At 42.7% G+C, this 12,618-nt stretch overlaps 1 protein-coding gene across 9 annotated transcripts in view; it reads left to right on the top strand.

Annotated features, from left to right (window-relative positions):
• LOC126298880 (sarcolemmal membrane-associated protein) overlaps positions 1-12,618 on the top strand; it is a 323,320-nt gene that overhangs the window by 269,400 nt on the left and 41,302 nt on the right. For 3 of the 9 annotated variants that reach the window (XM_049990414.1, XM_049990410.1, XM_049990413.1), the window contains one exon: positions 2,203-2,382. The exons of the other annotated variants lie outside the window; for them this stretch is intronic. In XM_049990414.1, coding sequence (XP_049846371.1) covers positions 2,203-2,277 — 75 coding nt within the window. In that variant the 3' untranslated portion in view covers positions 2,278-2,382. Of the gene's footprint in view, positions 1-2,202; positions 2,383-12,618 lie in introns of those variants that run through there. 9 annotated transcript variants of the gene reach the window in all.

Here is a 12,618-nt window from a genome sequence, read left to right as displayed (position 1 = left end):
GCCCCCTCACAATGACATCAGTAGTGTGATGTAGTTGAAGAACTATGTAAAAATTGCCATATTTTTTTGTGTTTTGAACATACAGTATATCAGATGGAGAAGAAAAGTAAGAAAATTAAATGAACAGAGGAAGAATTATACTATTCAATAATATGAGGAGATATTAATTTTTGTGTTGCAGCAAAGAAATGACTAACAAATAATGAATAGCAATAAGAAATTCAAACCCAGTATATTTTGAATATATCATCTAGGATTCTTGGTACCCAACCACACTTACCATGGTGATAAGAGAGGAGGAGCAGCAGCAGTTGTTGTTGTTGTTGTTGTTGTTGTTGTAGGTGGTAGGTTGTACTGGTGGTAGTCGTAGGAGGGGGAGGAGAAAGAGTAAGGAATAATTTATATCTTATGAGCATCAGTAAATACGAAGTTTGACATAAAAAATAAATTAAAAAAAAGAGGGAACCACTCCCTCATCCCCTCTTAAACCAGAAAATAAAGTTAGCAGATGAGCAGTGTTAAATGCTAGATTGTCATGTTTCTTCCATGGGAGAAAGATGGGGGAATGTGCAGTGAGGCATAAGTTAACAATGCAGTTGCTTTCTCACGTTTTTTGATTGAGTGGGGAAAGGAGGGGGTGTATATATATATATATTCTAAAAGGAAAACTTTCACTAGAAGCTGGACATAGTCATTGGCTTCAACTGACAATGGCTCAAGAAATACACAAAGTGCTTGAACTTCAAAAAAAGAAGCTACTGCTCAAACTGAAGAGGAATCATCTGATAGAGATGGATGAAACAGAAAGTGGTGCAAAACTGAAAGAAATGAAGTAGAATGCTCATCAGGCAATGGGAATCGATGTGAGATCAACAGATACTGATATAACCAAAGTACATGTAGGGAAGGTAATCAACATAAATTTGTCTGGTATGCTTACAGTAGTATCAGCAATAGCTGATCATTGTCTAGTCATTCAAGAAGACAGTAAGGAGTTTTACTTCACTGTATAGACATACTCTGAATTTTCTGCTACACAGAGCAGTTTCTGGGGTGTGTGTTCCACAGTGGAAAGTATTTGTATCTAACCTGATAGTATCAGAACATAGCTGTCCCACAGAGGATACCTAGCTCCTGACAAACTTATGATTTGTTCTTTATTTAGTCAAATTAATGACTAACACACAATCCAGGATAAGTATGAAAGAAATGAAAACAGTTGAGAAGATGGTGATACTGTTGATACAGTTAATAACGGATACAAATGAAATAGTAAGAAAGTCTCCAGCCACTAATTTACATTTTCATCAACTGTTTTTATGTAATGGCAGTATATATGGAAAATTCGCATTTGGTATTTTTCAATATAAATGAAAATGAACTGTAATGTCATAATTTTCCATATTTGTATTAAATGATTGCAATAATGACATTGAATGGTTGCCAAAATAAAATTGTGGAAAACAGTTGTTGCATAGAGAACTATTACAAAGTATCTATTAATTTTAGTCACACATAAGATTTGTGTGTGTCATAAACAATGAAATGGATATATCATTCTGATGTTACTGTCCTGTTAAAAGGTGTATTCACTAAAAAAATATATTGGTTGCAAACCGTGAAATGTATGCAAAAAAAAAAAATTAATCGAAGTGTGAAAAGCTTCCGTACTTTAACGTGTGAAAATGTAAAATCAGAATGTTAAACCACTTTTGCACAGAAAGAGTTATGATTGTTACCTGGAAAGCTCTGAAGTGCTTAAGAGATATGAGCTACAAGAGACATGAATTTATCATCATGAATTGCATAGGACAGTTCTTGGAAGTAATGTTACTACAGGAAGGAGGAGAGTGTTGGACAAATAGTGATACTTTCTGGTGTTTCAAGAAATTATTACTGTTTCTAAGCTAAGTCCTGTTATATGATTGTTGGCAAAAGCAGAAACTGGAGTTGAAGTGACTAATGGGTAGCTGTGTAAGGAGTATATCTTTTGTATGCATAACTTTTCTTTTCTGTTCTTTTATTTCCCGTTTCTGCTTTCCAACTTGCCTCTTAATATTTTTGCGTGCTTTAGTACAGCTTTATTTGCTTGCACTTTCTTTTGTATTTGTGTATATGTAAGTGTTCTCTTTTGTTAATTATTTTCTTGTTAATGTTTTATTTTTATTTCAGTATTTCTCTCATTTCTGTTGCCATTTGCAGGTGCCTGTTCACTTATTTGTTTCCATGGCCTTCGCTGTTGTGGCTATTGTGATGGTCATTAACCAGTTGGTGTGACCACAGTTATTAGACCCTTCATCCTATCCTAAATAATCCATTATCTTTATCACCATTACAGCAATACTCTAGGCCAGCTTCTAGCTTAAGTCTGCCAGTCCACATTGAAGGTAAAATTTTATTTATTGACCATGGCGTTCTTATGTAACTGCCAATGTGTGATGACATCCCATTATTTCCCATATAAACTGAATGCTATTTGCGTGCCTTCTTCACATAACAAGTGGTGTGGACTCTTAAAGTGCTTGGGTACCTGTATCTTTATTCTTCAAATTGCTTTCCTTACAATCCAGCTTTTAATATATTGCATTATAAAACAGTGTTTTTGGCTTGTTAGGTAGTTATTTGTAGATCAGCAGTATTTGGATGTATATTAGTGTAATTTGAGTAGTACTTACTTAACAGAAACTAAAGTTATTGAGTCTCCAACCCTATTCAACAGTATTTATTGCCCTACCAGAAAAACATACTTTTATGTGGACACATTAGATGTTTATGATAACAGTTCAGCTACCAATATGTGATATTTATTGCTGAATGTATTGTGGAAGCTGGTTATTTCCCCAGTAGATGGAGTTAATTCATGGTTTACTGAAAAGTACCAAATCTTATCAGTCTCGGCAGTCACTTGCGGCAAAACACTGCTTGACAGAAAGAAATATCTCTGGGTGATTACACGTGGTCATATACCACAGTTTTCTCGTTGATACGTTATGCTAATAGGAAGTGTGGGTGGTCCTACACAACATAAGGGGCATTGTCATTAAAGACAGTGTCCCATAAATTTTCAAAAACATCTAGAGACAAGTGCCAACATTACTTTATGTGCAAAATGTTTTAAGCATTCTGTCACACGTCTTGCCAGAATACTGGTTAAAGATATCTTTTTGTCCATTTACATTTGTTCACAGTATGGGAATTGGATATACCAATGAAAATACACTGAAGAGCCAAAGAAACTGGTAAACCTGCCTAATATTGTGTAGGGCCCTGTGAACACACAGAAGTGCCACAATACTGCATGGCTTGGACTCGGCGCATGTCTGAAGTAGTGCTGGAGGGAATTGACACTAAGAATCCTGCTGCCGTGCTGTCCAAAAATCAGTAAGAGTACGAGGGAGTGGAGATCTCTTCTGAACAGCACAATACAAGGCATCCCAGATATGCTCAATAATGTTCATGTCTGGGGAGTTTGGTGGCCAGTGGAAGTAGCAGAAGAGTGTTCCTGGAGCCATTCTGGATATGTGGGGGGTGTCACAGTGTTCTGCTGGAATAGCCCAAGTCCATCGAATACACAATGGACATGAATGGATTCAGATGATCAGATAGGATGCTTAAGTATGTGTCACCTGTCAGTCATATTTAGATGTATCAGGGGTCCCATATCACTCCAATTGCACACGCACCACACTGTTACAATTTGAAACGACGCTCGTACAACCACGCAACCTGTTTCCAGTCATCAACAGTCCAATGTCGGTGTTGACAGCCCCAGGCGAGATGTAAAGTTTTGTGTCATGCAGTCATCAAGGGTACACAAGTGGGCTTTCGGCTCTGAAAGCTCATATTGGTGATGTTTCATTGAATGGTTTGCACGCAAACACTTGTCGGTGGCCCAGCATTGAAATATGCAGCAATTTTTGGAAGGGTTGCACTTCTGCCATGTTGAACAATTCTCTTCAGGTGTCATTGGTCCTGTTCTTGCAGGATCTTTTTCCGGCCGCAGCGATGTCGGAGACTTGATGTTTTACCAGATTCCTGATATTCACGGTACACTTGTGAAATGGTCATATGGGAAAATCCCCACTTATTCGCTACCTTGGAGATGCTGTATCCCATCACTCATGTGCTGACTGTAACACCATGTTCAAACTCACTTAAACCTTGATAACCTGCCATTGTAGCTTGATAACCGGCCATTGTAGCGCCAGCAACCGATCTAACAACGGCAACAAACATTTTTTGTCCTGTATAGGGATTGCCGACTGCAGTGCTGTATTCTGCCTGTTTACATATCTCTGTATTTGAATACGCCTGCCTATACCAGTTTCTTTGACACTTCATTGTATTTACAGCTGAGATATCTGCAGTGGTCTCTCTGAAATTTACCTAAGAGTCTGGCCTCACAGAAGCCCTTCTGTGTGGTTATGAGTTTCTGTTTGCAAGAAATGATTAATGTGAAATGTGGTGGTGGTGGTGGTGGTGGTGGTGGTGGTGGTGGTGGTGGTGGTGGTGGTGGTGGTGAAAATAGCTTCCTGTCTATTCAAGTTTGTAGTGCATGCCATTTCCCCTCCTCCCCTGCCTAAAAAAATAGAAAAAAATATCATCATACTGATTATAAAATCATTCTGTTCAGAATGAGACTATGTTAGTACTGAGGATCTGTTGTAGTGTGTCTAAACAGTTGTTCTAAAATTGTTCATCTTAAGGAACAGAGGTAGCATTTGTTAAGGTAACTGTTACAAATGTTTTAGCATACAACCACTCATTTTAGGAAAACAATCCACAGCAACATGTTTTGGGAGTCAACCTGCTATCACCTGTATGTCTTAAGTTAATCCTATATGAAATGCATGTCAAAAGCAGTCAAGGTCAAAGTATAAACACAAAAAAAAATTATTTGGACATGACGTTCTTGTCTTACTTCAAAAATGGCAGCACGAGATTCCCCGTTCCCCTTATCTGTGTTACGACACATCCTCCAAAGTGTTGTTTCCATAATGGGCTAAAAACCAGTTATTTCAGCAGCCTCTCCATGCACTACTAGTAAATATATGTATGGAAATGACAGTGTGTGCTGAGCCATTAGCCATTCCATAACATTCTAAGTATGATACATGGGAATGGAGAGAACCACAGTATAGGTTATCTGTGCAAAACCATTCACATTTATTTTACTAAAACCATCCATAAAACGATCTAAAAACCCATTGAAGAAGGAATTACCATTCTCACCAGTTTGTACATTATCAAACATAACCAGGTGAATTAATGTTTCAATCTCCTCAGGTAAGTCAAGTTTTTTTCTTTTTTTTTCTCCTTTTTTTTTTTATCCACGTCTATCATCTTGAAGTCCTCTTCTATGCCTTTCAGGGTGGGATTAGTTTCATGTATATGTTCACAACTATTGATATGCCATGGTTGCCCAATCTAAACGCGTCTGAGTGATCCCTATATCTTATCGAAAATTGCCTGCCTTTTTGTCGTATATATTTTACATTATATGATGAACAGTATATTTTATAAATGCCTACCTGTTCAGATTTACTTATGCTATTGGCAACTTCATGTTTTAAGCTGTGTCTCATTAATTCTTTTGCTGGACATCGTAGGGCTGAAAAATGTTTAAACTTTTAGAAAGCATTCTGGTCTGGAACACAGCAATCGGTATGAAATGTTGGAAATCAATAAAGAGAGTCTCTATCACAATCGTGCCTGGTTTTATTGATTTTTAACACTGAAAAATTTTGCTAGTTTCTGTGAAAAATATGGTAAAGTGACACTCTCCTTACCCATTGCTATTTTCCCTTTCTGTTTCTTCTTGCCCATATGGTTAAGACAAATAGGTAAGAAATTCTCAACAAGGGAAGACACAGGGAGCATGTAGATGATTTTAGACTAGCCAACTACAGCAGATCAGTATTTGCCAAACATATATGTGAAACTAGTCACCACCTGTGAGGCAGCATAAGAGGTGATGCATATGGGTATGAAAGGAAAGAAAATTGACGTGCTTGAGAAGCTGGGAATAGCAATCCTTTGTCTTAAGTTTGCCAGTGTACAAACTGGTGAAAGGTTCACGCCTATTTCAATAGATTTTCAGACGTTCTCAATGTTGGTATTACTTTGATAAATGTGAACAGTTTCACACAGGTAACTGGTGTAGTCTGTTTACGAACTAATGGTGCATGGAGAGGCAACTGATGCTATTGCTTTGGATGATGTGGGGTAACATAGACAAGCCGAACAGGGAATCTGATGATGTCACTTTCAAAGTACCACGATGATTTCATGTACAAATGATGTTATTTGTTTCTATATTTTGACTCTTTTGTGCTTTCAAAGTTTATTTTATATGAGATTACTTACACAGCCAAATGATGGAAGCTTGACTCCTCTCTATTGTTGACAAAGGCCATTGGCCAAAACCTTTAAGTGTGAAAATCTTTTTGTTGTGCTTGTCTGCGACTCAAAATTTCTATGGTGTATATTTTGTTAGTAATATGTCACCTACTCAAGAATACAAAGTTATTACTGAGAAGTGCGGAAGTCAATGTTCAAAATTGCAATCAAATTGCAGATTACAAGACTTTATTTAAGATGAAGGAGCAATATCTAAGGGTGAGAATGAGATTTGTAGGCGTGATGTAGCACTCACAAAAGAATATAAAGATGTAGGAAAGATTGCTTTGAGAACATGATGTGTTCAGATATTGACAATGGACAACGTAGGATCTGTAAGAATAATGAGAAGTAGACTGAACCAAAGCTTTTGTCTTCACCTTTGTCGATAAAACATTCAGCAATTTATTCATGATTTCAAATCATTACAGCCACTGCACACTTCCAGATTAGTTATCTGTGCATATGTCATTCCATTTCCCGTGAGCTTGTCGTATTGAGGTAGGACAGAATAGTTGGATGCACTTAGTGTATAATAGTAATTACTTTCTTGGTGTCATATACCATCAGTCCCTGCAACATTTAAAAAAATTGCATCATGGAATTTTTTGATTTTTGGGCAATATCAACAGTATTTCTTTTAGACATCTGTTGCATTCTATGACAGATCATTGCGGCTGTGGTATATTCAGAATTAATGATCATGAATAATTTACTGTGATACTTAAAAAATAAAAATTCTTTAACGCCACAAAAAGGTCGGGTTGTTATGGAATGACTCTTCTGATTAAGTTTAACCAGATTTGTATTTCTAAAAATAGCTTGACCACTATGGCATGTGTGTAGTCCACATAATTGCAACAGACAATTGCAAAACTATTATGCAGAACTGTGCTGAATTGGGCCTATGGGGAGGCTCTATCAAAACTTGAGTTGTAGTAAAATATTTCTACAGACCAGTGACACACTTAATCATTAATCCTAATTCCCCAATACACCTACAGTTGATAATAAATAGCTATTGGGTTGGTTGCAGTTAGAGCTAAGCAAGTAAGTGGCAGGCAACACTGCACAAGGGAAGAAATTTGTACATAAATTTAATCCCATACTGATTGAACTGCCATATTCAAGCAGTGCTTTTTAAACTATGAGTTCTATGAAATAGAAGTGACAACTAACACAGTTGGCAGCACAGTTGAATTATTCATACCCATATGTGCAAAGCAGTGACAAAACACACAATCACAATTAATAAAGGTAACCAATAAGGGATGGCAGTGGTAGTGTAACTGTGCTGTTTGTTTCCATATAGCTGCTCAGTGCAATGCAGCACGCTATAGTTTTTGGAGATCTTTTTAATTCTAATACATTTAAAGTATTTCTCACACTAAGTAGAATCTGGCATGCTTTTCTAGCAGTTACTAAATTTAGCTATTGCTCAGGGCAGATGTCCTGTGTTAAAGTTAGTAAAATGATTTATATTTAGCCCACAATTCTGTATTTTGTCTTTATCAAACAATGGAAATTGCAAGTTAGAAAATCAACAATGTTATGAAAAAGATAGATTGCTACTCACTGTATGAAGATGACAGTTAGTTGCAGACAGGCGCAATGAAAAGACTGTCACACATTGGGCTTTTGATCAAAGTTTTGTTCAGATAATACACACCACACACACGATCGCTATGTCTGGCTGCTCTGGCCAGAGTGCAACTGCTTTGGATGGATGCATCAATGTGGAATGGGGTGGGAATGGGGGAGGGATAGCAGTGTATGGGTGGGTGGGGTGAGGGGGAGAGAGAAATAAGGGCGGTGGGTGGGGGCGGAGAAGCAGGAAAGGAGAGGAGCACAGAAGGGGAGAAGATCGGTAGGTGTGTTGGCAGAGAGCAGCACTTAATGAGGGAGAAGGGGCATGAATTGGAAGGAGGTGATACACAACAGAGGGCATGGAATGAGGATAACGTGCCTTGGCCCTGAATCCAGATCACAAAGATATCAGCAATGAATCTGAATTAGATCAGGGGTTTGGGCTTCGGGAAGGCTAGGAAACTTTCCTCTTGATGGCCTATAAACATGTTGGCATAGGAGGGTGCTACGCGGTTTCCAATGGCTGTGTCATGGATTTGTTTGTATACCTTCCCTTTAAAGCAATAGAAGTAGTTGTGCATTACAGTAAAGCTGGTAATGAATATGAAAAAAGAGAGAGTAGATTTGTAGTCTGAAGGACATTAGGAGAGGTACTGTTCACAGCGGCAAGTCCAAGGGCTGAGGGATGTTGAAGCCCCCCTTCCCTATACACAAATATCCCTTATGCTCAAGGTCTTGCAGTATTGAACACTCTCTCTCCTAATGTCCTTCAGTCTCGTACACGACTACCTCATTCCTCATACATGTCACTAACTTAATTCCAGCACACAACTACCTCTCCTTTGAAGGTAAGGTACACAAACAAATCTTCAGCACAGCTATAGGTACCTGCATGACACCCTTCTATGCCAGCCTGTTTATGGGCCATCTAGAGGAAACCTCTCTAGCTTCCCAAAACCCTCAGGTTCATTGGTGATATCTTCATGATCAGGACTTGGAGCCAAGACGTCCTACCCTCATTCTTTCACAACCTCAGCACCTTCCCTACCATCTGCTTCACTGGATCCTCCTCAAAAACCAACAACCACCAACAGTACCTGCATTTCAACAGCTGCCATCCACTCTACATGAAAAAATCTTGCACATATAGCCTGGCCACCTGGGGATAGCATATCCACAGTGAGAACAACTCCTTTTCTCAATATGCTAAAGGTCTCTCAAAAGTGTTCACCAGCAGGCATTATCCCCCTGATGTAGTTCACAAACAGATTTTCTGTGCAATATCCCCACACAGCCTCCATCCTCTAACCACCACCGATCTACAATCCTTCATCAGGGCTTCGATTATCTGTCATCGTGCTCTGAAATGAGAGACATCCTACGGAAGATCATACCCACCCCTCCTAAAATGGGGTTCCACCACCACTCACACAACCTCCACAACATACTAGTCCATCTGTGTGATAATCCCAATCCCAACCCCTTGCCAAAGGGCTGATATTCCTGTGGAAGACACAGGTGCAGTACCTGCCTAATCTCCCCCCTGTGGGTTCGGGGGTAAGAATAGGCCCACGGTATTCCTGCCTGTCGTAAGAGGCGACTAAAAGAAGTCTCAAACGTTTTGGCCTTGTGAGATGGTCCCCTAACGAATTTGACCTCCATCCTTCTAAATTTTCCGAAGAGCAGCGCCGATTGGGGAAGGGCGCCTTACAAGGAGCGATGTGTCCATCATGCATTACCATCTCTAGCCAGGTTTGTCGTCATCGCTTACCAGTCCCGCTCACCTACCATCTCTTGGGCGTGGATTTGTTCTTGGGTGCAGTTTATTGCAATCTGCTATGCTGTGTCGCTTTATGCGCCAATGACGATATTGGACTACATCACCTGAAATCCAGCACGGTAGCCAGTCCGTTGTGGTGGGGCCGCCATGTACCCTGTTGGTTGTAGCCCCCTGACTACACAGGGATCGCTCTGCTGATGCCAGCGCCGCTAACTCCCCACGTATGCCAAGGAGTAGATGCCTATCTCCTTGGGGCATTGGGACTCCCGGCAATGGCCATCCTGCCAGGTGGTCGTTGCTGAGGCCGTGGCGCCCGTGGGGAGGGCCCTTGGTCGGAGTAGGTGGCATCAGGGCAGATGACCCGCAATGAAGCGTGGTACATCATCTCTTGCTGGCGGCCAGCCGCCAACAGTCTCTAAGCGTTTCAGGGGTCAATACAACGCAACTACATATGACCCCAAATAGTTCCCCTCCCTGGCTACACCATGGGAGGAACGAAAGACTAAGGATGCCAGCGCACCATACTCGCCCCGCTACCTGGTGTGTACGAGAGCTGATGGTGAATCCTTTACATCCATGAAGCCTCAGTTCTTCGTCGAGCACTTAGAGGACAAGTTCGGGGAGGTGGAGGACTTGTCCAAAATGCGCTCGGGCTCGGTTTTGATCAAATCGGCGTCCTCCGCCCAGTCCCTCCGGTTACTCGATTGTAACAAGCTGGGGGATGTTCCGGTTACAATCACGCCCCATAAGAGTCTTAATATGGTCCTGGGCATAATATTCCATCGGGACCTTCTATTACAGTCCGATGACGAGCTTCGCGCCAATGTAGAGCGGCGAGGTGTTCACTTCATCCGGCGCGTACATAGTGGTCCAAGGGATAAGCAGGTTGCCACCGGTGCCTTCATCTTGGCCTTCGAGGGTGATAATTTACCTGAGAAGGTCAAGGTGATGGTCTATCGTTGTGACGTCAAGCCATATATCCCTCCCCCGATGCAGTGCTTTAAGTGCTGGAAGTTCGGGCATATGTTTTCCCGCTGTACTTCCGGCCTCACATGTCGAGATTGTGGACGCCCATCACATCCCGATACTCCATGTGCTCCGCCTCCCATCTGTGTAAACTGCGGAGAGCACCACTCGCCTTGCTCGCCGGACTGCAGGATCTTCCAGAAAGAGCGCAAGATCATGGAGTATAAGACCCTGGACCGCCTGACATACACTGAGGCCAGGCAGAAGTTCGAACGCCTCCATCCTGTTCGAATGACTGCCTCTTACGCCACGGCTACTACTGTTATGGCCCCATTAGCTCTCCCTCAGACTGCCACCTCTCAGAGCCGGAATGCTACACCTGCCCCCTTGATGGTGGGGGGCACTTCACTCCCTGCTGCTCCTGCACTACCTGCCTCAGGAGCAGCAACCCCCCAACCATCGGTGACATCAGTCCCCACTTCTAAGCTCGGGAAGCCTCAAACTTCCCCGGCTCGAATAGCACGGAAAGGGTCCCTTGGGTCCCTTCCTTCCCAGGTTTCCGCCTCTGGGAAGGGTGACGTCAGCCAATGGAAGAAAAGCAGACCAGCGGCTGGTCGCAGGGCTTCCCGCTCCTCCTCCGTCCCGGAGACTGACTCGCTGGAGTCCTCCCAGCCAATGAAACCCAAGGACCAGAGAGACAAGATGAAGAAGAAGACCTCTAAGGCCAAGGACCACGCGGTGGCATCCACCCCACTGCTCCCTACAGGCTCTGCGTCCGAGGATAAGGTGGAGATCCGGGCGTCCGCTGAGGATCTGGATCTTGCCGGACCCTCAGACACCATGGAAGCAGATTGTACTGGTCCTCCATCGGTGGCAGCAGGTGACCCAGTGGCGTGATCTGCCTCCTCAGCCCCTTCACGCCTTTTTCGGACATGGACAAAGCGATACTCCAGTGGAACTGCAGCGCTTTTTTCCACCACCTTGCTGAGCTTCGCCAACTCATCAGCAGTCACCCTTTCCTCTGCATTGCCCTACAGGAAACTTGGTTTCCGGCAATGCGTACCCCTGCCCTACGTGGGTATCGGGGTTATTACAAGAACCGGGCAGCTTATGAGAGGGTATCTGGTGGAGTCTGCGTCTACATCCTTAACTCTGTATACAGCGAATGTGTACCTCTTCATACACCTTTAGAGGCTGTCGCTGTAAGGATGTGGACGCCTCAGCCTATTACTGTCTGCAGTTTATATCTTCCACCAGATGGTGATGTCTCGCGTCATGTGTTGGCTGCATTGATAGCACAACTGCCTCCTCCTCTTGTGTTACTGGGCGACTTTAACGCCCATAACCCCCTGTGGGGTAGCGCCGCGATTACTGACCGGTGTAGAGATGTCGAGACTCTTCTCTCGCAGCTTGACCTCTGCCTCTTAAACACGGGAGAGCCGACACATTTCAGCGTCGTCCATGGCACATTTTCGGCCATCGACCTTTCTATCTGCAGCCCTGGACTTTCACCATCCATCCACTGGAGTGTCCATGACGACTTATGTGGTAGTGACCATTTCCCCATCTTTCTGTCGCTACCACAGCGTCACTCTTCTGAACGCCCCTCCAGATGGCCTCTGAATAAGGCTGATTGGGGCTTGTTCTCCTCTCTCGCCACTATCGCACCTCCTTCCTCTGACACCATTGATGCGGTGGTTCAGTCGGTCACCACCGGCATCGTTTCTGCGGCGGCATCTGCGATTCCCTGTTCATCCGGGTCCCCTCGGCGGAGGACTGTGCCTTGGTGGGCGCCCGAGATCGCAGAGGCGATTAGAGATCGCCGGCGGGCTCTTCAACGCCATAAGCGGCACCCGTCCTTGGAGAACCTCATCGTTTTTAAACAG

Source organism: Schistocerca gregaria, chromosome X, assembly GCF_023897955.1.
Source record: "Schistocerca gregaria isolate iqSchGreg1 chromosome X, iqSchGreg1.2, whole genome shotgun sequence".
In the NCBI taxonomy this organism is placed as follows: domain Eukaryota; kingdom Metazoa; phylum Arthropoda; class Insecta; order Orthoptera; family Acrididae; genus Schistocerca; species Schistocerca gregaria.
The sequence above is the reverse complement of the archived record's forward strand: the minus strand, read 5'-3'. Positions and strand labels throughout refer to the sequence as shown.